Source organism: Schistocerca serialis, chromosome 1 (assembly GCF_023864345.2).
Source record: "Schistocerca serialis cubense isolate TAMUIC-IGC-003099 chromosome 1, iqSchSeri2.2, whole genome shotgun sequence".
NCBI lineage: Eukaryota > Metazoa > Arthropoda > Insecta > Orthoptera > Acrididae > Schistocerca > Schistocerca serialis.
Window position 1 is genome coordinate 1,153,581,293 of NC_064638.1, and position 26,232 is coordinate 1,153,607,524.

General features: G+C 38.5%; 1 protein-coding gene across 1 annotated transcript in view; it reads right to left on the reverse strand.

The window, feature by feature from the left end:
- Positions 1 to 26,232, reverse strand: part of LOC126417907 (xaa-Pro aminopeptidase 1-like) — a 370,561-nt gene that overhangs the window by 19,822 nt on the left and 324,507 nt on the right. Inside the window, exons 4-7 of the mRNA XM_050085153.1 lie at positions 23,655 to 23,754; positions 9,171 to 9,284; positions 5,550 to 5,811; positions 779 to 899 (exon numbers count right to left, since the gene is read on the reverse strand). Of these exons, the coding sequence (XP_049941110.1) occupies positions 779 to 899; positions 5,550 to 5,811; positions 9,171 to 9,284; positions 23,655 to 23,754 (597 nt within the window). The remainder of the gene's footprint in view (positions 1 to 778; positions 900 to 5,549; positions 5,812 to 9,170; positions 9,285 to 23,654; positions 23,755 to 26,232) is intronic.

Sequence of the window (26,232 nt, forward strand, 5' to 3'; positions counted from 1 at the left end):
ATGACTTAGTTGATTGCTCATTTTATTATATCATAACCTATCTTCTTCATGTATTATTTTTGCAGAATTGCTGTCTCTACAGTTTTCTAAGGTGAAATAATTAGTGAGAGGTATTCTATTTTATCCGAATTTTACTTTCTTGGTAAATTAATGATAGTAATAGGAGGGAAGAAAAGCTGGTGTATTTTTGCTCTCAAGAAGAGATAAATGTACATCACAGTGTTGCTTATTTTCTGTGTTTCTTAAAAACACTATACTTTTCGCTTTGAAAAACACTACTTACTCTCTTTAAATGATATCATGTCTAAAGGCACTAATGAAAGTGGGAGGCTTCAGGAAACTCTATCAGTAATTTTATTTGACAGTGGGTAACTGTAGATGAGATTGCCTCAACATCTGCATTTTCACTTACGTTGTTATGAAGCAGAGCATGCCATAATTTGGGTGAAGATTTAGTGAAGGAACGAATTCCTATTTTTTTTATTTTCTAATGATTATTTTTGCATAGTGAAAATTATGTGATACAATATATCTCTCACTGTGCAACAATCTGAGGAGAAAGTGTGGCTCATAGGCGTAATACTAATACAAATTTTTCTGTAACTAATTTGAAATTAAGGTATGCAGTAAGCTTACAGAAAATACAACAATTTGAAAATATGAAGGCTTTGTGAAACAGAATTCATAAGCTGTTCCATGCAATGCATATGAATAACTTGAAAACTGACTCAAAGATGCATGCACCTTACTAATTCAGCCAGACAGATGCTATCCTTACAGCTGAGTAGATGGCCTGGCTGGCACCTTTGCTGTAGGTACACTCTGTTGGGAGGAGCACAGTGTTCCACTGCTGTGACTCAGTGTGCAGACCAGCCAGGATACTTGAGTAAGGCCGTACGCTGCATAACACACAGAAAAGAAAACCTCTTATGAAAAACACATACTACATCAAGGAGAAAGATGGATGGTAAGTATTAAGTCTCAATTACAATGTTGTTGGAATTATTTTCTGTGGTCAGTTTTTTAATGTTCCATTGTGCACCAGACTTAGATGTGATCCCTCCTCTTTGAAGATAATATCTTATAATTAACACAGATGAGCAAATGTTTCAGAGCAGCTCAGGGCCTGCCACTACTAATATGAATATTTGGAAACAAAATGAATCAAGCCATGACATATGTCCAATGTCTTAACCTGCAAGTCATGAAGTTAATGGATATTGACTTGAATATTAATCTGTATTAAGTTTCAATGTGGCATGAAGGTTAATGACATGTGTTGTGCCAACTAATAGAATATTCCATACAGAAATCATTTTTATTCAAAAGATACCTCCGCATGTAATAAACTACATGAGTTAAAGACTGAACCATGAATAATGTACCAAATATGTCAGTTAGATTACACATATTTTACATTCTTTTAATATGTCATCAATTCATTCATTAACTGCTGTAGGTCTGAGATAAGTTAAACATTAACAAAGAGAAATAGCAGTCATAAACTAAGTTTTTATACTGTATCACTAAATTGCTGTGTACTAATCATGCATAATGACAATCAGTGATGACATTTAGACATTCCTGCTGGATAAAGGCCACCTCCAGACTTCTTCATGCATTATAGTCTTTAGCTGTACACATCCATGTTACTCCTTCATGTTTTGTAATGTCATCTATTCAGCTGCTATTAGACTGTTACCTCTGTCTTTTCTTATCTCTCTGAATCCAACAAAGAACTACTTTTGATAATCAGTCATCTATTCTTTGAGTTATGAGTACATGTTCGGGTCACCTTCTTCTTGTTTTCATTGCAGTCATCATTACATTTTCCACTCAAGTATGTTTCATGACCCAGTTAGTTGCTTTCTTGTTTCTTGCAGTAAATTGCGACAAACACCTCTCCATTGTTTGCTGAGCTGTCACAGCTTCTGAATGGTTTTTACATTTGAAGTCCTTGCCTCAATTTGCCACGACTTGAAACAAGCAATTATGTGCTGTGTAACCACTTGTTTCAGATTTACTACAAATTCCACAAAATGGCCTGCCTCAAGATTCATTTCTCATTCTTATACTGTTCAAGTTATATATCCATGACCTGCCAGAAACTGTCTTGCAAATGGCAATGACATTTGGATTAGAAACAGTGACCCTGTGTTTATTTCAGGATGTGGAAGCTAAAGGGGGGGGGGGGGGGGGGATGAGCAGATGGCATCATTGGCCGGGAGGCCTGTATTCAGGGAAGTTCGGCCGCCAAGTGCAAGTCTTATTATGATGATGAGGACAACACAACACACAGTCCGCGAGCAGAGAAAATCTCCAACCCGGCCGGGAATCAAACCCGGGCCTGCTTGCATGGGAGGTGAACACGTTACCACCCAGCTAAGCAGGCTGACGGTGGAAGCTAAACCCAAACCCAACAAAGGTACATTTATGAATGAGAAGCTTCAATGTGGAACGAGTAAAGAAAGTCCACTAACGTAAGGTTTGTGTGTTTGCTATAACAGTAGATAATCACAATTAATATTATTCTACTCATGGCATTAATGAAAGCATTAGCTATAAATTTACACAGTGTAAGACTGGGGCTTATTCCACTCTTTAATTTATCCCTTAGAATATTTGCTGGTACCCGTAGTCCCTAAATCTAGGTATTCAGCTAATTTGTGATGGAACTGTTCAATGAAATATTTATTTAAATTTATCTGTGACTTCCTGACTCCCTGCATGCATTGGCCACTTGGTAAAAACTTGGAGCTCAATGTAGGGAGTTCCACTTTGAATATGAGTAATTGATGCTAAGTCTATGGGAGAATTGTTTCTATATCTGTTGTTGTTGTTGTTGTTGTTGTTGTTGTTGTCGGTGGTGGTGGTGGTGGTGGTGGTGGTATATGTATCAAAGGTGAAGCCGACTGCTGTTATCACTCAAAGTTGGCATCATATAGTAAATGCACTGATACGGGAACTCCAAGGTACTTAAAGTGTCTGTTTGATGTTAGGTTACCAATGTACAGAATATTAATATTGCTCAATTTTGTACAATATGTATTTATTTAGCACTGTTGTATTATCTTAGGGAATAATAGTCTTCTTGTCAACAAATCAGCAGACTAAGAGATTCTTCAAAGAGCATAGCCAGTCAAACTAATGTTTTTGAATAGCTTACAACTTCAGTTTGTTGGGTACTTCAACATTAAAATTCCCGTATATGAGTGCTTGGTGTCTGTTCTTTCTGACATGCTGAAAGAACAGACACAATGCAGGATCCAAAGCTATGGTATGTACAAGGCCTGTAGGCCTGTTCAGAAAATTCCAGACCTTTGTCCACAAAATTTTTCTACACTTACCTTTTACTTATTGTGTACGGTCTTCTTCGAAATGCTCCCCTCCACAATGCTGTTCCCACTTCAACAAGTGATTTTGGTAAGCCTCTTTTTAGATCACACGAAATGCTGCCTGCGAATTTTCTTTTACTTATCTGTCATTGCAAGTCTTCATCAACAGGTTTGTCAACTTTGGAAATAAAAAAAAAGTCTGCTGGGGCCAGGTCTCGAGAGTACGGAGGATGAGGCAGCACAGTGATTTCGTTCTTTTTGCAATAGTCGTGCATGACTCATGAGCCATGGGATGAACTCGGTGGTAACATGATGCATTCCAAGATGCTGTGTCAGGATTTAATGACACAATCCAACTGAAATTTTACATTCTTCTGCAATCTCTCTGACAGACAGTCTTTGATTGGCATGCACAGTTTTGTTGACTTTCCTTACATGAGCATCTTTGGTAGATATCAAAGGCCTTCCTGAACAAGGGCCATCTTTAACTTCTGTCCGGCCATTTTTAAACTGTGTGAGCCATTTGTAACACCAAGTATGGCTTATGCATTCATCACCGTAGGCTCTGTAAAGCTTTTCTTGAGTTTCATGCAAAGTTTAATGCAGAAGTGTTACTCCTCTAACACTGCCATCTCGAAATTTGTAAACTGTGCAACACAACGTTCTACTCAATAAAGCACTGAAGAATACCCAACTGACATACAACTATGAAACTTCTGGCAGTTACACATTAAACACAGGTGTGTACAGGGATGACAACTGCATTTCACTCCAACACACCATTGGCATGAAATTATGAATGTTCTGGAATTTTTTGAACAGACCTCATATTATGTAAATTGAAGGTAATGGGTCTGGAATTTTTTGAACAGACCTCATATTATGTAAATTGAAGGTAATGGGAAGGGAAGGAACTAATTATCCCAGCTGCATCAGGACTTTGTGCAGAATCAGCAGCAATGAGTGAAAAAGCATGCCAGACTGGGACTCAAACCCAGGATCTTCTACTTACTATACAGTTGTGTTACCCAATGTGCCACACAGACAGTGTCTGTCGCAAATGTGTGGACTATCTCATCATGCTCCCGACTGACTCGCACTTCCACGTAACACAACCTATCCGCAGTCCCCATCCATGTCCTCCAGGCTCACTAACATTAGATTCCTGCAGGAGGTCGAACACAAATGTGCATCCTCACTGAAGGTTTTGATTCACTGCTCATCGAGGAAAATCAATTATATGAAGGTGTGGTGTCTGTTCTTTCAGACATGCCCAGCTAGGTAAATCAGTTATGTTACTGTGTGGTGTCTGTTATTTTGGACATGTCTGCAAGAACAGACACCACACATTCGTATAGTTGAATCACCTCAGCGGGCAATGAATCCACAACCTTCAGTGTGGGTGCACACTTATGTTTGACCTTCTGTGGGAATCTAAAATTAATGACCATGGCAGATATGTACAGGAATTGCAGATAGGTGGCACTAGTTGGAAGTGTGAGTCAGCCAGGGAGCGTGCCAAGATAGCCCACACATTTGTGATAAATACTGTGCCCTGGTTAATGCAAGTGCCTAGTAAGCAAGTGATCCCAGGTTCAAATCCCAGTCCAGCATGCATTATCACTCATTGTTGGTGATTCCACACACAGTCCTGATGCAGCTAATATTGGTAGTTCCTTCCTTTTCCCTCCCCCCCCCCCCTCCCTCCACCCCTCCCCCTCCAACCCTTCCCCTCAAATTAATATAGAATAAAATTACACTTTGGACACAAGACATAAATGCAAAGTCTGTATGGCAATTATTTTTAAATTTATTTCTATAACTGGGAACTGTAAATCACCATCTGAACATTGTTTTTGGAGGTTACTCATTATTAGATATTAGCAGTAGTGCTTCTTTCTACAGATATTAAGGAAGTTTACAAGTGGTAAAAAATTCCTTTAAACTGCTGTCTTTACAAAAATGCCATCCAGTATTGCATGGACATTTCAAAACAATTTGTTAGTACTAAATCCTGGTGAACTCCTCTGTGTTTCCCAGATATGATAATTGTTGTTAATAGGGAAAAAAATATTTGTGTATTATGAACTTCACTTTCAGTTTCTGGACATTCAGCATAATATGTTTACTTTGAACATACATTATTGAGTGAAATGCTTGATAATTATATAAACAGTAAATAGATGTGAAAAACAGAATGACAGAGCAGCTTACCTAAAACAGTTTGCACTAAAACACTTTTCAATCTTGAGATGTTCCCTTACTTCATCAGATAAATTTGCAGGATCAATGAAGAGGAGCAACATGTTCTGACTTACAATAACATACGCATGCACTACTGGATAATATGGAATGTCGTGTCCTCGTATGTTGAGCAACCAGGCAACTTCATCAAGAGCCGTCACTACCATAGCATCAGCTCCTGTCAAAGCTAGATGAGATCTCAGTCTCGAAACTTTATTTTCCCAAGTTTCTCCTGAAAGAAAAATATTTATTACACTTTGTTATACATCTTGGTAGCTTCTGCAAATTATATTTTCAGAAATACATTACAAAACAATCTGGTTATATCAGTGGCCACCCAAAGTAAATACAAACTTTGTTGATCTCTTACTGGGACATATTGTATTTTATAGACATGGAGCACAGATAGCAAAATTGTAAGTTACAACGTATTTATAAACTTAAAATATATAGGGTGGTGCAGGATAGGTATTAGAAAGTGCTTGTGTATTGTGGTTTAATCGTATGCCATTAATGGTTCTCCTTGTGATCTTGTTGTACTGTAGCACTAAAAATTTTCCCTTACAAAATTCAACTGTGCCAACCTTTGAAGGACAGGTATGTGGAACGCCAATATTCTTTTGCAGATGAGACAATTGATGTCTTTGAAAATGGAATAATTGATAAGGGTCAGATCTGGTTTAATGATGAGGCACACTTTTGTCTCCATGGTTATGTCAACAAACAGAACTGGTGCCACTGGGCTACTAAGAATCCATACATTCAAGCAGGTACTCCACTTCATCCACAAAGAGTTACTGTTTGGTATGTGATCAGTGCACAATGCATCACCATTTTTAATGAGGGACCTCTCAAAACAGAGTATTACAGACAGGTCCTGGAATACAAATTTGTACCGTCTGCATGCCATCACTGACTGCTCCGAAACTAGCAGTCCAGGCACAATGGGGTACTGCGGACATCTTTGATTGTCTTCAGGTGATGTTAAGAGATTGCATCATTGGTCTGGACACCTTGGCATTCACTAGACATGGCCTGGAATAGCCCCTTATAGTGCTGATATCAATTCAGACATTTTACCTAAAGGACAGAGTACAAAGATGCATCTGCAATACACCAGTATCTCTATACTGCAATTTCCATAGAGATTTGTATAGTTGAAAAGGATGTTCTTCAGAAAATAATCATGAAATTCAGTTCAAAGCCCTACTTTTATGAAATTTCATCTTCTAAGGAATTCTTTTAATGTTATTTATTATAATGTTCGCACATAGACACTGAAGAGCCAAAGAAACTGGTACACACGCCTAACATCTTGTAGGGCCCCCACGAGCACATAGAAGTGTCACAACATTAGGTGGTATAGACTCGACTAATGTCTGAAGTAGTTCTGGAGGGAAATGACACCATGAATCCTGCAGGGCTGTCCACAAATCCATAAAAGTACAAGGGGGTGGAGATCTCTTCTGAACAGCATGTTGCAAGACATCCCGGATATTCTCAATAATGTTCATGTCTGGGGAGTTTGGTGCCCAGCAGAAGTGTTTAAACTCCAAAGAGCGTTTCTGGAGGCACTCTGTAGCAATTCTGGATGTGTTAGGTGTTGCATTGTTCTGCTGGAATTGCCCAAATCTGTTGGAATGTACAATGGACATGAATGGATGCAGGTGATTAGACAGGATGCTTATGTACATGTCACCTGTGAGAGTCATAACTAGACTTATCAGCGGTCCCATATCACTCCAACTGCACACGCCCCATACCATTACAGAGCTTCCACCAGCTTGAAAAGTCCCCTGCTGACATGCAGGGTCCATGGATTCATGAGGTTGTCTCATACCTGTACACATCCATCTGCTCGATACAATTTTAAATGATGGCCCAGCATTGAAATTTGTAGCAATTTCGAACGATTCTCTTGAGGCATTCTTGGTCCCATTCTTGCAGGATCTTTTTCCGACTGCAGTGATGTCAGAAATTTGATGTTTTATCAGATTCCTGATATTCACAGTACACTCATGAAATGGTCATACAGGAAAATTCTCACTCCATTGCTACCTCAGATATGCTGTGTCCCATCGCCCATGTACCGACTATAACACCACATTCAAACTCAAAATCTTGATAACCTGTCATTGTAGCAGAGTAATCAATCTACCAACTATGCCAGACAATTGTTGTCTTATATAGGCTTTGCTGACTGCAGTGCCATATTCTGCCTGTTTACATATCTCTTAATTTGAATATGCATGCCTATACCAGTTTCTTTGTCACTTCAGTGTAGTTATATGAAGATAAAAAAGTGTGCAGAAATTCTGCATACTACTTTATATGTCTAATTATCCTATGGCACAATACATGTACACCTGCTTTTGTACCTACGTGTGTACTGGTCCAGCCACCTTAAAGTCTGTGGTGGATGATACATGTAAGAAGGCACATTACTTGTAGTAGAAAATCCTGGTTAAAGAAACCACCATTTCTGCTAAAACTTTTCTTTATTAATTCTTATAAATGCAACTTACCAATCTCATTTTCATGTGTCTCTATTGGAATGTACAAGCAAAACAAAAATCATATTTATTAATATCTAAGCATCACAGTTCCAGTTATCCTAGTCTACCAGTGTTTCATTTATTTATTGTGATATGTATTCCATAGGTCAATTTTTGCATTGTGATGTATGGATGTGGAACGAGTCAAAACATTCAATTCTTTATTTTGTCCATGCCATTAAGCACGACAAACAAAGATTAAGAGTACAAATCATGAAATAATAACAAAATATACAATCAGTAAGTTCTAATTACACTCACAAAGAGATGTTAAGATGCAGTTGTCAGATATTATCTAAACAGTTATTTACAAAGTAAAAAAGACAATTTTCTTGAAGTACAGAATGAAAATTAATGTAATTACAGCAGCAAAATACAGCAAAGCAGGAATACACAGAAACAAATTGGAAATAATCTTATCTATCTCCACTAAAGAATTCATATTGAGAATAGAAAGATTTTTTGGGTAAGAACTCCTTTAGCTTATTTTTATTACCTCATAGACACTTAATATTACTTGGAAGCACGTTGAAGATTTTTGTGCTTGTGAATTTTAAATCTTTTTGCACCAAACACAAATTTATCAGGTGACAGTGTATGTCACTTTTACTTCTTGTGTTATGATGATGGTATGACTCATTTGTTTTAATATGAATCTGTAATTGAAGTCATTCTCAGGTCATGTGATAGTGAACATGTTTATTCATAAAGAGATCTAGCTCACTGGATACCCTCAGTTTCAACTTTCCCCAGTAAACACTTTACTTTCTCCAAAAATTCATTAACTTAGAAATTATTCATGAGGCTTCAGTTCTTTGTGCACCACAGAGGACTTACAATAACATCGCCATGTTAGTAGGCTTACTGTTATACAAGGCAGTTTCCTTAACCAGGATTTCCTATGTCAATTACAGCTAACTGAAGCAGCAACATAAATGAACAAATTTTTAAGCCAGTTGAGTATCAGTTTATGAACATGCCAATTCTATTTGAAATTAATTTAACGTAATTTGTGGAATAAAATTCAATTAAATACCTGCATATTCCACAGGAAGAACATGTGCTGGATATTTCTTAAACATCATCCTCTCAGTCCATATTTTATCTATTAAATTTTCTCGAATTTCCACCAATGTCACATTAATACTTGCTGTAAGATGGAAACTACCATAAATATTTCATCACCAAATGAAGTACATTTTATGCATATAGAAATATTAAGTAGTGTTGAATACTCAATGCAAAGTGAAACATATTAAAACAAGTTCTTCAAATGAACAGTCAACGTGATGAAGTCCTGCCAGAGCACTGTCAAGATTTCCCTAGTGCTCACCTTGAATAAGAAGGAGAGAATATTACAAACATGAGATCAAACAAAAATTCAATATGAAGCCCTTGGGTTAAATCATCAATATTTAGGAGTCCAGTCATTTAGAATGTACTTTATTACTCAGAAATGCAACTCCTGATCTGACTGCTCAAGACGTAAGTTCCTTTTCATCTAAGTTTCTAACTATTTATCACTTAAGGTACATCATCTGTCAAATGTATCACAGCATTTTAACAAAAAGGACAAATAAAGATCAAATAACTGAAATGACTGTGGTTAGTGCTCTGTAGAGACAGGAAAATGAAGGCAGAGAAAATACTTGATGTGATATCAATAAACGTAAGACACTGATTAATTGTAGGAAGTTAATGTAGTCTCAGAATGAGAACTTTATTTACTTACATTATAGTGAAAAGTTTACTACTTTAATAACAACATAGTAAAGATGCTGAGAACAACAAGGTCCAGAAGCACACCATTGCTGTTTTTGAGATAGTAGCATCTGTCGATCTTAAAGTGAACCATCTATATCAGTGGTGTGCCCCTCTGCTGCATATATGAACATTTGCAAAAAGATGTGTCTCCCATTTCTCTGATATTCACTTATGTATGGGCCCAAAGCACAAATTTTTATTGCTGTAGGAATGCTCACTGGCTACACTGATGCCCCTTCATAAACAGCTGGAAGCTCTTGCAGGAATGTCCCATTGCAACCTCATGTTCCATGGTTTCAGCATTCCAGTCTGTAAAATGGATACTGAGGATTTCAGGGTGCTACCAACCTCAGTACCAAACCACAAATTTATGTTCAAGGCAACAATGTACATTTCAAAAATGAAGTTTGTAAAATGTTCTCATGAATCATTCTTCCCACTAACACCAACCTATCTGAACTCCGGAGATGGGAACTTGCTCTTCAATATATCCTCTCTTCCCGTTATCCACCAGGCCTCAGTCTCCGCTAATTTCAAGTTGCCGCCACTCATACCTCACCTGTCATTCAACAACATCTTTGCCTCTGCACGTCCGCCTCGACTGACATTCTGCCCAAACTCTTTGCCTTTTTAGTATGTCTGCTTGTGCCTGTGTGTGTGTGTGTGTGTGTGTGTGTGTGTGTGTGTGTGTGTGTGCATGCGGGTGTGTGGCCGTCCTTTTTTCCCCCGGGGTGGGTCTTTCCATTCCCGGGATTGGGGTGGCTCCTTGCCCTCTCCTTTGGGGCCCGCATCCTTTCGTCTTTCCCTCTCCTTCCCTCTTTCCTGGCGGGGCGGCCGTTGGTTGCGGGGGCTGGAGTTTTGTGTGTATGTATGTGTCTGCTTGTGTTTCTATCGACCTGCCAGCACTTTCGTGTGGTGGGTCACATCATCTTTGTTTTTAAATATATTTTTCCCGCGTGGAATCTTTCCCTATTACATATCCGGGCGGGGGTGCTGGCGGGTCGATAGACACACAAGCATACACACGGGGTTCAAGCTTTCGCGGCGGACGGTTGCTTCGTTGGGGGGGGGGGGGGGGATGTGGGCTCTGGGGGGGGGGGGGAGGGCGGGGAGTCGCCCCGGTCCCGGGGGCGGTGGGGCCCGGCCCGCCCTGGGGGGGGGGGGGGGGGGAGGGGGGGACAGGCGCGCACTCGCGCGCATGCGTCCGTCCGCACACGCACAGACACAAGCCTTTACAAGTGTCTGCTTGTGTTTGTGTGTGTGTGGATGGGTGTGTGTGATGTGTGCCTGTCCTTTTTTCCCCCTAGGGTGGGTCTTTCCACTCCCGGGATTGGGGTGACTCCTTGCCCTCTCCCTTAGAGCCCACATCCTTTTGTCTTTCCCTCTCCTTCCCTCTTTCCTGATGAAGCAACCGTTTGTTGCGAAAGCTTGAATTTTGTGTGTATGTATGTGTCTGTTTGTGTTTCTATCGACCTGCCAGCGCTTTTGTATGGTAAGTCACATCATCTTTGTTTTTAAATATATTATTTAAAGTAATATATTCTCCTCTGGAGTTGTGGGAGGCACCATTCTCTTGATGTCATTTTGAGGGAGACCACAAGTTGTTATTTTCCCACAGTTTGTAGATGCCTCTAAAATCTATGGCCTAAATACATAGGTGGAAGGCAAATATCAGCCTTCAAGCACAAAGAATGAAACTACTAGATCAAGCTCAAAACACATACACTTAACAAAACTATTAGATTTCATGGCTGAGGTGAACACACAGTTTAATCTGAACATCAGGCCAGAGAATGTTCTTAATAAACATAATGATAATGCATATTAAGGTGTGTTGGGATAGGTCATAATATTGTGTGTGTGTGTGTGTGTGTGTGTGTGTGTGTTTGTGTGTGTGTGTGGTACGTATCTGTTTTTTTGTATGTTCTGGTTATAGTTTTACATTAATACAAACTAAACAGCAGTCAAAAAGATGGTCATTACTGACAGACCTGTAGTCTGAGGACCTAACAAGTTTGTGATCATAGACAGAAATAAAGAAATTTATTCTACAAAAAGACGCCATTGTCACTAATCTGTATATCAAAATTTTGTAGGTTAACATTAATAATAACAATAATCCTAAATAACATAAAGTGGGTACATTTTTTATAGGAAATATAGGATGATGAGATTTGGACAAAAAACAAGTCATACCAAACTGGCGATTTGCCTGTAAGTTTTATTTTCACAAACATATATTTTTCTCAAAACTTTGTGTCTGTGCTTTGGGCCCTTATGATTCTCAGTGCCTCATTTCTTCATAACAGTAACAATTGTTATCAGCAAGATGCAACATCTTGCATGGGTTTCGAAAAAGGATGATCTACAATAACAGAGTTAGCAACTTTTTTCCATGAACTACTGAACAGGCTGGATGAAGGAAACAAAGTTATAGGGACTTTCCTAGATCTGTCTAAAGCATTCGATTCTGTGGATCATGCAGTACTGTTATCCAAGTTAGAAAATTACGGGATAAGAGGAGAAGCTCTAAAATTACTAAGTTGTTATCTCCGTGATAGAAGACAGTGCACAAAACTAAATTATAAGAATGAAAGTAAGATCCAAACAGTAAAGTCAGCATACAGAACTCTCAATTGTGGAGTTCCCCAAGGAAGTATACTTGGACCATTCTTGTTTATAGTATATATTGATGATATAACACGGCCACAAAACTCCAAACTAGTGAACTATGCTGATGATACATCTTTTATTAGCTGGGGCTGTACAGAGCGGACAGCATTCCAAAGCAACAAAGAGAACTTTGAAATGATCACAGAATATCTAACAGTGGATAAGCTTACACTGAATAAGGACAATACTGTAGTAATCAAGTTCTTGTTGCATTTTAATAATACTCATACTCAATCACTTCCTACAGTTGAAACATCTGACAAACATAAGTTTTTAGGCATATTGATTGATGAACATCTCACATGGAAAGAGCATATCAACTCCACCTGTAAAAAGGTTTCTAGTAATATTTACTTACTAAAATGTCTTGCAAATATAGTAGCTTCCCTTGTCCTTAAACAAGTGTATTATGGGTTAATACACTCACATCTGCAATATGGGGTCGAAGTCTGGGGTGGGGCACCCACTGTCTATATGGATTGCATTTTCAGGCTTCAAAAGAGAGCAGTTAGGATAATTGCTAATATAAGCAAATCCCAATCCTGTAGGGATTATTTCAAAAATTATAAATTACTGACTGTTTACTCATTGTATGTATTTAAGACCATAATGTTTGTAAAGGGAATGAGGAAAATAGTGTAAAGAACAGTGACACACATAATTACAATACTCAAGCCAAAAGTGACTACCATAGGATACGGACTAACAAGAAAGCTACAGACCACAGTCCATATGTAACTGAGAGACAATTCTATAATAAGTTGCCAAAAAATATAAAGCAACTCCAAGGCAATATTTTCAAGGGCAAGTTGAAAACTATGTTAATAGAAAGGTGTTTATACTCATTAAAAGAATTCTGAGCTGCAGCACTGTTAGTTTATTCTTTTACGTACTGCAGTTTATTAGTGGTGGTATTGTTATAATTGGCTAATTGATGTATATAATCATTATATGTATGGAGTGATATATAATGTGCTAATGTGTTTATAACATTGTTGCATGGAATGATACACAATGTGCTACTTGATGTATATATTCATTCTTGGAATGACATGATATTGATATAATTGTACAAGAAATGACAATGTCCAAGACTGTAAAGTTAACATGGACAAATAAACATTATTATTATTATTATTATTATTATTATCTACACAGTTACCCTGCAATTAACACTTAAGTGCCTGGCAGAGGGTTCATCAAACCATTTTCATACTACATCTCTACCATTCCACTCTTGAATTGCGCATGGGAAAAAGGAACACCTAAATCTTTCTGTTCAACCTCTGATTTCTCTTATTTTATTATGATGATCATTTCTCCCTATGTAGGAGGGTGTCAACAAAATACTCATGCACTCGGAAGAGAAAGTTGGTGATTGAAATTTCATAAATAGATCTCGCCACAAAGAAAACTGCCATTGTCTCAGTGACTGCCACCCCAACTCGCATATCATATCAGTGACACTCTCACCCCTATTGCGCAATAACACAAAACGAGCTGCCCTTCTTTGCACTTTTTCGATGTTCTCCGTCAATCCTACCTGGTAAGGATCCCATACCATGCAGCAATATTCCAGCAGAGGACAGCAAGCATAATGTAGGCTGTCTCTTTGGTTGGTTTGTCGCATCTTCTAAGTGTTCTGCCAACAAAGCACAGTCTTTGTTTCACCTTCCCCACAACATCATTTATGTGGTCTTTCCAACTTAAGTTGCTCGTAATTGTAATTCCTAGGTATTTAGTCAAATTGACAGCCCTTAGATTTGTGCAATTTATCACATACCCTAAATTTATTGGATTTCTTTTAGTACCCATTTGGATGACATCACACTTTTCTTTGTTTAGTGCTAATTGCCACTTTTCACACCATACAGAAATTCTCTCTAGATCATTTTGTAATTGGAATTGATCATCTGATGATTTTACTAGATGGTAAATTACAGCATCATCTGCAAACATTCTAAGGGGGCCACTCAGATTATCACCTAGATCATTTACATAAATCAGGAACAGCAAAGGGCCTATGACACTACCATGCAAAATGCCAGATATCACTTCTGTTCTACTCAATAATTTACCATCTATCATTACGAACTGTGACCTCTCTGAGAGGAAATCATGAATCCAGTCACACAACTGAGACGATACTCCATATGCATGCAATTTGATTAATAGTCGCTTGAGAGGAACGGTATCAAAAGCCTTCTGGAAATCTATGAATATGGAATCGATCTGAGATCCCTTGTCGACAGCACTCATTACTTCATGGGAATAAAGAACTATCTGTGTTGCACAAGAACAATATTTTCTGAATGCTTGTTAGTTATGTATCAATAAGTCATTTTCTTCAAGGTGATTCATAATGTTTGAGTACAGTATATGCTCTAAAATCCTACTGCAAATTGAGGTCAGTGATATGGGTCTGTAATTCAATGGGTTACTCCTATTTCCCTTCTTGAATATTGGTATGACCTGTGCTACTTTCCAGTCTTTAGGAACAGACCTTTCATCAAGTGAGCGGTTGTATATGATTGCTAAGAAAGGCGCTATTGTGTCTGCATACTCTGAAAGGAATCTGATCCGTAACCCATCTGGACTGAAAGAATTGCCTTTCTTAAGTCATTTGAGTTGTTTCACAACACCTAAGATATCTACTTTTATGTCCCTCATGCTAACAGCTGTTCTGGTTTTGAATTCTGGGATATTTACATCATCTTTCGTGAAGGAATTACGGAGAAGTGTATTTAGTAACTCCGCTTTAGTGGCACCATCATCAATAACATTTCCATCGCTATCGCGCGGTGAGAGTATTGACTGTTTTTTGCCACTGGTGTACTTTACATACGACCAGAATCTTTTTGAGTTTCCTACCATATTTTGAGACAATGTTTCATTGTGGAAACTATTAAAAGCATTTCGCATTGAGATCTGCACTAAATTTTGAGCTTCCGTGAAACTTAGCCAGTCTTGGGGATTTTGCATTCTTCTGAATTTGGCATTCTTTTTTATTGTTGTTCTGTAACAGTGTTCTGACGTGTTTTGTGTACCATGGTGGATCAGTCCCGTCTCTTATTAACTTATGTGGTATGAATCTATCTACTGCTGTCGATACTGTATCTTTGAATTCAAGCCATATCTGGTCTACATTTACATAATTAACTTGGAAGGAATGGGGACTCTCTCTTAGGAAGGCATCAAGCGAATTTTTGTGTGCTGTTTTAAATAGATATATTTTGCATTTATTTTTAGTGGTTTTGGTTGATATGGTTTTGAGCCTCGCTACAATGACCTCGTGTTCACTAATCCCTGTATCCGTCATGACACTCTCTATTAGATTAGGTTTATTTGTATCTAAGACATCAATTGTGTTTTCGCAACCAGTTACAATTCATGTGGGCTCATGTACTAATCGTTCAAAGTAAGAGAAAGCATTTAATACAATTTTTAGTACATTATTAAGTCTCTGAAGAAGAACACTTTGTAGAACTCCAGAAAAAGATGGTGACCACATTTGACTTATAAAATCAGGTATAATTCTAATACCCGAAGTTAAACTGAAAGGAATTTCCAGGGGTAGATGTGGACTCCGACTACAATTTATTGGTTATGAACTGTAGATCTTTTACTAAAAAAAAACACTTCAAAAAGGTAGGAAATTAAGGAGATGGTAACAGGATAAGTTGAAAGAACCAGAGGTTTTTGAGAGTTACAGATGGACCATTAAGCAACAATTGACTGAAATGGGTGAAACGAATACAGTAGAAGACAAATTGGTAGCTTTGAGACATGAAATAGTGAAGGCAGCAGAGGATCAAATAGATAAAAAGATAAGGCCTAGCAGAAATTCTTAGATATCACAGGAGATCCTGAGTTTAATTGATGAAAGGAGAAAATATAAAAATACTGCAAATGAAGCAGGCATAAGGGAATATACATATCTAAAAAATGATAGTGACAGAAAGTACAAGATGACAAACAGGAATTGTTAGAGGACAAATGCAGGGGTATACAAGCATACATAACTAGGTCTTCATAACTGACCTCAGCAACTAGAGACTGCTGTTACGTGTGTGTGAGTTGCAGTTGTACGAATGTGTGTGTGTCTGTGTATTTCTGATGAAGGCCTTGTTGGCTGAAAGCCTACTTTCTGACAGTCTTTTTGTTGCATCTATTTGCAACTCAACATCATTGCTACAAAGTGATTAGCAACTATTCTTTTCATAATATTGTGATATTCCATCCTGGATTTTCCATTGTTTGATTTTAACTAGGGGAAAGATAGATATCATCTACAGGAAAATTAAAGAGGCCTTTGGAGACAACAGAAGTAACTGTATGAATATCAAGAGCTGAGATGGAAAACCGGTACTAAGCAGTGAAGGAAAAGCTGAAAGGTGGAACGAATGTATGACGTGAGTTCAGTAAGTAACGCAACACTTTTTTTTCTGGTCAAATTTGAAAAAATGTGGAATTTGTTGCAGGACATCATGGAATATTTCTTCTCCAGCCCCTACAGTTTCATGAAGTTCTGGTGGTGGCGCTACACATAGCCTTCAAAATGGTGTTTGTAACAGAGGTGTATTACAAGCAGAGAGCTGTCACTGAGTTTCCTTTGATGGAAAGCCAGAGCCTCACAGCTATTCATAGGTGCTTATAGAATGTCTTCAGAAACCTGGCAGTGACAAAACCATGGTGAGTCATTGGGTGAGGCATCTGTCGTCATCGCAACAAGGTTACACAAACTTGTCCGGTCTCCCTATCCTCCAGATCTCGCGCCTTCTGACTTCCATCTGTTTGGCCCAATGAAGGATGCACTCCATGGGAAGCAGTACATGGGTGATGGGGAGGCTACTGATGCAGCAAGACATTGGCTCCAACGTCAACCAGTAGAGTGGTACCAAGTGGGAATACAAACCCTCCCAGTAAGGTGACGTAAGTCCATTACATTGAACAGAGATTACGGTGAAAAATAAGGCTTTGTAGCCCTAAGAGTGGGGGATGATAGAGTGTACTGAAATCCTGAATAAAACCAACCTTCTGTCAGAGAAAAAATGTGTTGGAGCACTTATTGAACGCCCCTTGTATATAAAGGCTATATGACAGAAATGAACTTGGAAGGGAAGAGGAAGTAGATGAAGATGAGGTGGGAAATATGATACTGCAAGAAACATTTGATAGAGTACTGAAAGACTCCATGGAATAGACAAAATTCCCCACAGAACTACTGATATCCACCGGATGGCCAGCCATGACCTCACTATTCCAACTGGTGTGCAAGATATATGAGACAGGCAAAATACCCTCAGACTTAAAGAAGAATGTAACAATTTGAATTCCATAGAAACAGGTGTTGATAGGTATGAATATTACTGAACCATTAGTTTAATAAGTCATGGTTGTAAAATACCAACATGAATTATTTACAGAAGAATGGAGAAACTGGTAGAAGCCAACCTCAGGGAGATCAGTTTGGATTCTGGAGAAATGTAGGGATGTGTGAGGCAATAATGACCCTATGACTTCTCTTAGAAGATAGGTTAAGGAAAGACAAACCTATGTTTATAGTATTTGTAGGCTTAGAAAAAGCTTTTGACGATGTTGACTGGAATACACTCTGAAATTCTCAAAGTATCAGGAGTAAAACACAGGAAGTGAAAGATTATTTATAACTTGTGCAGAAACTGTACAGTAATTGTGAGTCGAGCAGCACAAAAGGTGTACAATAGGGGCTGTAGCCTATCCCCAATGCTATTCAATGTGTACATTGAGCAAGCAGTAAAGGAGACCAAAGAAAAATTTGGAGAAGAAATTAAAGTTCAAGGAGAAGAAATAAAAAGTTTTGAGCTTTACTGATAACAGCAGAAACAGCAATGGACTTGGAATAGCAGTTGAATGGAATGTACAGTGTCTTGAGAAGAAGATACGTAATGAAAATCAACAAAACCAAAAGAAAGGTAATGGAACATAGTCGACCTAAATCAGGTGATGCTGAGAGAACTGGATTAGAAAATGAGACACTAAAAATATTAGATGAGTTGTGCTGTTTTGGCAGTGGCAATGAAAGTGTTTCCGAAGAAGAGAAATTTGTTAGCATCAAATATAAATTTAAGTGTTAGGAAGTCTTTTCTGAAGGTATTTGTCTAGAGTGTAGCCTTGTATGGAAGTGAAACATGGATGATCAACAGTTCAGACAAGAAGAGAATAGAAGGTTTTGAAAGGTGGTGCAATAAAAGAATAATGAAGATTAGATGGGTAGATCACATAAATAATGAGAAGGTACTGAGTAGAATTGGCGAAAAGAGTAATTTATGGTACAGCTCGACTAAGAGTAGGGATCAGTTGATAGGGCATGTTCTGGGACCCTAGGAATCATAAGGTTAGGGTTGGAGGGAAGAGTGGGTGATAAAAACTGCAGAGGAAGACAGAGATGAATACAGTAAGCTATTTCAAAGAGATGTAGGTTGCAGTAGTTATTTGGAAGTAAAGAGGCTTGCACAGGATAAAGTAGCATGCAGAGCTGCATCAAGCCAGTCTTTAGACTAAAGACAACCACTACCACAATAACTACAACAACAACAACAACAACAACAACAACTCTAATATGAACTCAATAGGTTGCTGGGAATGGTAGAAGACAAACAGCTGTTAACAATTCGGTGAAGCTCATTGTAGATGATGAAATGGAAATTAGGAATGTAAAGTATTAGTGATCACGTACGGACATCAGACGAATTTTTGAGGGGGCGGGGAGTTGTATGCCTGACTCTACTGCAGAAAAAAATGAAAGGCTCACTTTTTTGAAACCCCATCATTTTCCCCCACTGCAATGAAGAAGTTCGAAATTTTGCTCAAAGGCACCTACAAGTCTCCCCTGTAAAAATTCATGTGAGGTATAATATGGGTTAATGATGTCATATTTGCACCAACTTCACAACAATTCTGCCCAACATCACTGTGGCTGTGTCATATGATGCGAAGATTGTCACACAACCCTTACCCACATCTCACCCCTTCTCTTGACACCTAGCATTGAAATCATGCACTTTTCTTGTGGGTGGCTGAGGAAAGAATTTCAGATGTACCACCACCCAGAATCAACATGAAAAGCCCTCAGGTTCATTTATACACTTTTCATTGTCGAAAATGACAGTTTACAGTGTGATGTGCCACAGAACGTTGTTCTTGACAACTTTTGCCACTGCGAACACCCTCTGGATGATTCAGTCCTTCTCAAATGAGATTGTGAGGCTACAACCCCATTGAACTTCATCTGACACCTTTGGAGTGTCGGGTGATCACAATTTTTGCTCTGATATATAGGGTTGAACCACTAGGGACCATTCAAAATCATTCAAGGAAATCTGAACGGGATCTGAAAGATGTTTATGGTTTTTCAGGCCCCACGTTTGACACCATCCACTGGCATGGTCATGGGAAGGTGTACAGAGACAATCCTTGACCAATTCCTAGAAGCCCACAGCCATGCAACCAGTTCAACACTATTCAGATTCTGCACGCCTGCAAGCAGGCGCTAGAGCAGCAGCATAGTGCCACTCAGCTGAAGAATGTCAAGGGATGCCTCTGCTTGTAGGTGCCTAGAATAGATCAAAGATTGTCTTTGTACAGGTGCATTTTTAAATTGCTCAGCAAAGGTGAGCAAGTGACACCAAGGGTCTTGCTGAACTGGGGTGTCTTTAGAGGGTCTGTCTGCCATTTTATTTACACACATGATGTTGTCGCACCTTCACCCTCCTTCCCCCTCTCCTGTGATCACACCACAGAAAGGTGCAAAACACAAGGGCTTATAAAGCTTTAACACCCTTTGCTGCTTCAAATCATGGCCGAATTTTGCTGAATGGTTTTGAACAATCCCCAGTGGTTTCACTCTGTATACCAGAGCAAAAGTTGTGGTCACGCTATGCTCCAAAGAGATCAGATTGCATTCAGTGAGTTTGCGGCCCCACAGTGTCTTTAGAGAATGCTTGAATTATGTGTGGGATCCCAGCAGTGTCAAAGGTTGTCACAGTTCTGACGTTAATCATAGAGGTGTCAAGAGAAGGGATGAGATGTGGGTAAGGTGGCGTGCTACAACTTCCCTATCATGTGACACATCCACAGTGGCATTGGGCTGAGTTGGTTCCAATCTGAGATCATTAACTGGGCTTACACATCAAACAAACTTCTGAGCTGTAGTTGTTTTTATTTTGCATGTGTTGACACCTCGCTATTTGAAGTGTCACCAAACCTGAGGGAGATGTCTTAGGGCATACCATACTTTTGTACCATTGTAGAGGAAGGTTATAGGAAATTCGAGCCAAATTTCACACTTCTGCAATGGAGTGAGGGAAAATGATGGGGGGTTCATAAAATTGATCCTTTAATTACTTTGTATAGTGTAGATAGAAGTCAGCTGATGAGGAGTTGAAATATGGGATGTACATAAAGTCCAGAAATACTTTCAATTATTTATTGCACAAGAACCAAACATGGTACAGATGTCATATGTATTGCATTTTGAAGAGAGACTCTGAAAGTTTTTTTTTTTACAAACGTTCAATATGCGAACCATGAGTGATCCGGCAGATGTCAATACGGTAATCAAATTCTTGCCATACCTGTCCCAGCATGGCATTTTTGACTGTGGCAGATGCTTCCCGTATCCTCTCCCAGAGCTCTGCTACATCATGTGGTAGAGGCATACATACACCAGATCTTTAATGTGCCCCACAGAAAAAAGTCACACGGAGTGAGATATGATGATTAGGGAGGCCATTTCATGAAACAGCTGTCTCCTTCTGTAACAGGGCCAATCCATCGATGTGGCAGCTCCGTTTTCAGGTACCTACGAACTTCACAATGAAAATGGAATGGAGCCCCATTCTGCTGAAAGGTGACTGGAGAGTCCGATTGCATTTGAGGCATCAGCCATTGCTGCAACATGTCCAAGTAGGAATATCCAGTGACAATGCCCTCGGTGCTCCACATTCACTTCACTCACACTGGGACATTCTCTTCTCTTTGCTGGGCACAAGCAACCCGTTGTAACGAATTCATTGTGCCAGTGGTAAATGGCCTTCCTTGTTGGTGGCTTCTTACTGTACTTGGTCCTAAACATCCGTTGAACAGCCGTAACACACTTGTTTTTGTCGAACTCCAACACACAGAAAGCTCACTCTGCACCTGAACTCGCCATGTTTGCGACTGGTGGTGACTATCGGCAAATTACCAAACTACTCTGTGGCGGTATAAGTGAAAAATATGAAAAAAACTTTCATGGTTTCTCTTCATTGTGACATATGTATGATATCTGTACAATGTTAGGTTCTTGTGCAATAAATAAGTGAAGGTTTCCCCAGACTTTATGTACACCCTGCATAAAATGAACAAAGTGAACACAAGTGTGTCAGGAACAGTTACAAATGGGTGTCAGGTCTGGAAATGAGAAAAATATCTGGAGTTAATGACAGGAACATCATTCATTCATTCATAGCACATGAACAAGTGGAAGTAGTTGCATTTTGTTGTTAATGATCATTTAATTAAGCCTATATATTACTCAGAATAACATACATATGAGAATCAACTTGACTTTGGGTCTTTATAAACTGTTCTCCTTTCCAACCTTCCTAAACCTACCCTTCTTTCATCCTTGGTTAAGGAACTAGCAGATTTGAAAGCTACAAGTACCTCTTCTTAAGTTTTTACAAAAACAATGAAAGGGAAAAATTGGTACAAATAGTCCCACTGTTTCCAACAATATTTATTTACTTTTGCATGAATTTGAACTAATTCAAAACCTTTCAGAGGTGGCAAGAACAAAAAAAGTAGTTAGGTGATAAATCAGATGCATGACATTACTTGGACTTTTCTCTGTCAAACAGTCAACTTCCCAATGTGTTGTGTGTAGCCAACACTGTCACAATGAAGAATGTTACAAAGTTTTTAATTTATTTTCCTGATTGCATCAGTGAATTGTAGCAAGCAAACTGTGGTATCCTTTTCAGCATCACTATTCTTTGATCCTCTAAAGCATTGGTTGCAACATGCCCAGTGTAACCAAAGGAACAAGCGATCATTTTATTGGAAATGCTTCACAAACTGACCAGTTTTGTTGGTTTTGATTCATCTTGGACGTACAGACAGTTGACTGCTGATTAGTTTATGGCTGATATGAATATATCCAAGTTTTACTCCCTCCTATGATGTTGTATACAGAATTTCCATTTCCTCAATCAAATTTTCTGAACGTTTACTTACACTAATTAACAGGAGCCTGTTTCCGAGCTTGAGTCAAGTTGTGCAAAATCCATCAGGAACAGACCTTTTCCACAGCTAACTGTTCACACAGAACTGAATGTATGCAATATTCTGTATGTCCAAGGATTCTCTCTTTTTCAATGAGCCACCTGCCATTCAGCTTGAATCATGTTTTGCACAGCACCAATGTTTTTCAGACCAATGTTTTTCAGACCAACAACTGATTTGGGTCAACTTGATGAAATTCAGTATAGGTGGAAGAACAACCACGGCAAAAGGTCTGAATGTGGTTGCTTACTAAAAGATGACAATTCAGGATATTGTTCTTGAGTTAGTCCTTTACAAAAATCTTAAAAAAAATCATCCAAAGGAAACCTTCACATGAAATTTCCATTTTTTCACAGAACTGTTTCTTCAAATGTTTTTTCGTAAACAGACTACATGGCCAGTTTCTGATCTGCCACTGTTTTGATGATAATAAATGACAAATTTAAAGCACTTGTTGTCTCACATCTCAATAACCCCATCCACTAATTGTCTGTAAAAACTGAAGGTACGGCACATTCTCCTTTAATTTGTCTATCAGTGGTATTTATGCTTTCTGAAGGTCAATACAATGTATCATAGAATTACTCTGTTTTTTACATGTGCATATTTATGTGGACTCTAAAATATAGAAGATTAAGAGATAAACAGATGGAAGCACTTTTTTTTAGATGCATCAGACAAACTGAAAAGTGCTTGGGGCAATACATGCAGAGAAAACCAAGTTATAAAGTAAAGAACATTGTTCATTCACTGATGTTGCCTACTTTGGCAGTATTACCAAGGTCAACCGATAATGCATGCCAATCGGTGTGAGGCAGTAAGTGTGGGTCAGCACCCACACGAGCAGCAGGCACATGGAGGACGTCTGACAGCCATCCCTGTAAAGCATTAGAACAAAGCTATCATTAGACATCAGTTTCTTAGAAAGAAGTTGGGTAAGTACTTAGAAATTAGTGTTTAAATTAGATTGTTCTTTTTATTCTGAACCCAGGAAGAGCAGTCAACAATTAATCTAAGTATTGCCAAAAACAAAACAGAAAACCACCTTTATGGCAAGTGATGAGTAAGTCATATCTTAAATATTCCAAGATATATATGGACAGACACAGATTTTCGATGAAATACTTTGAATATGAAACATACCTAATGGAAAATGTTCACTAAGAACTACAGCTAATGTAACTCTAATTGTTGTCTTTATGGTCTTCAAAGATTCTGGTCATTGCAACCTACAAAAGCTGCACATTTATAATGAAACACATCATATACTAATTGAAACCCTAGATTTTAACCATTCCTTTTTTGTATAGGCCATTCAAAACCTTCCAGAGTCTTGACCCCAGAAAATGCTTTCACACACTAGGAATAACACGTTCACACATGACCCAGCTAGCTTTTCAAGCTGTGGACATGCCCAGGACAACAACTGAATATTACGTGGATTGATATGAATTATTAAAGATAGTGCTAATAACCCAATTACTGTGAAACTTTGTATAAACTTTTGTAATGATGATTGTCAACAACAGTATAAATTTAAGATTGCTCCTATACTAATTTTTTATGTATAAAAAATTACCTAAAATACACAATTTATGGCTTTCTTTGAGAAATAACAACCTGGGGTGCTATGTTACTATGTTTTGTGTTGAAGTCAGGGAAGAATTTAAATTAAATGCCTGACCTTTAAATATTGGAATGAACAACATTTTGGTCAAAACATCAAAATATTTTGTAATAACTTCAATTTCAGACCGCTATTGTTATCTGTAATGGCCAATATTCTTTTTATTTGTTTTGTTGTCTGAGTGGATGAGTGAATGGCATGCATGTGAAGTGTGAATCATTGAAATAGTGAATGGCTAAGTGTGAATGAGCATGGGAAATAGGTATGCAGCCTTGATGTAAGTCACACGCATGGGGGAAAATTATGACTGTAAAACAGCCAGGCTGCTGGGTGGGCTGAAACCTGCACCATGCAGACTCTAGATGGGACCATACCAATCAGTTCACCCTCTGTATCTGCTGAGGCTTCACACACTAATGATTTCATGGACAAGTGATGAGTTCTCATTGATGAATCTTGTTCTACAGGACCCAGTGCAATTTCTTTAAATTCTACTGTGGGAACAATCCTTTGCTGATAACCTTGTGACTTGAACAACTCTGTTTCTCATTAAGTTTCTATCTACAGTGATAATTTTCTTATAGTTAGGATGGCACTTTTTGTGAAACTTGTCTCTGTACCTACATTCCCCCAGATTTTGGGGCTTGACATCTACATCTACATTTATATCTATACTCTGCAAACCACTATGGTACACATGACAGAGGATATGTCCCATTGTTCCAGTTATTAGAGTTTCTTCCTGTTTCATTCATGTATGGTTTGCAAGAAGAATGATTGTTTGAGTGTCTCTATGCATCCTGCAATATTCTAATCTTATGCTCATGATCCTGATGTCAGCAATAAGTAGGGGGTTGTAGTATATTCCTAGGGTCACCATTTAAAGCCAATTCTTCAAACTTTGTTAGTAGACTTTCTCAGAATAATTTATGTCTATCTTCAAGAGTCTGCCTGTTCAATTCTTCCAATGTCTCAGTGACACTCTCACATGGGTCAAACAAACTTGTGACCACTCATGCTGCCCTGCCCTGTATACATACACAACCCCTGTTAGTCCTGTTTGGTATGGTTCCCACACACTTGAGCAATATTCTAGAATCGGTTGCATGAGTGATTTGTTAGCAATCTTCTTTGTAGACTGATTGCACTTCCCCAGTACTCTACTCTACCAATAGTCCAAAGTCTGCCACCCACTTTACCCATGAATGAGCCTATGTGATCAATCCATTTACGATCCCTACACAGTGTTACACCCAGGTATTTGTATGAGTTGGTCAATTCCAACAGTGACTCATTGACATTATAGTTATAGGATACTAATTTTTTTGTTTTGTGAAGTGCACAATTTTACATTGTGGAACATTTAAAGCAAGTTGCCGATCTTTGCACCACTCTGAAAGCTTATCAAGTTTTGACTGAATATTTATGCAGCCTCCGCCAGACAGTACTTCATTATAGATAACTGTATCATCTGCAAAATGTCTGAGGTTACTGTTAATATCATCCACAGGGTCATTAGTACAGAACATGAACAGCAAGGGCTTCAACTCATTTCCCTGGGGCACATCCAAAGTTACTTCTACATCTGACGATTCTCCACTCGAGATAACACGCTGTGTCTTCTCCACCAAAAAAATCTTCAATCCAGTCACAAATTTCACTTGACACATCATGATGCAGCCTACTTAAATGCATGTCTGCAGGTTCTTGTAATTAATAATGGTCCATT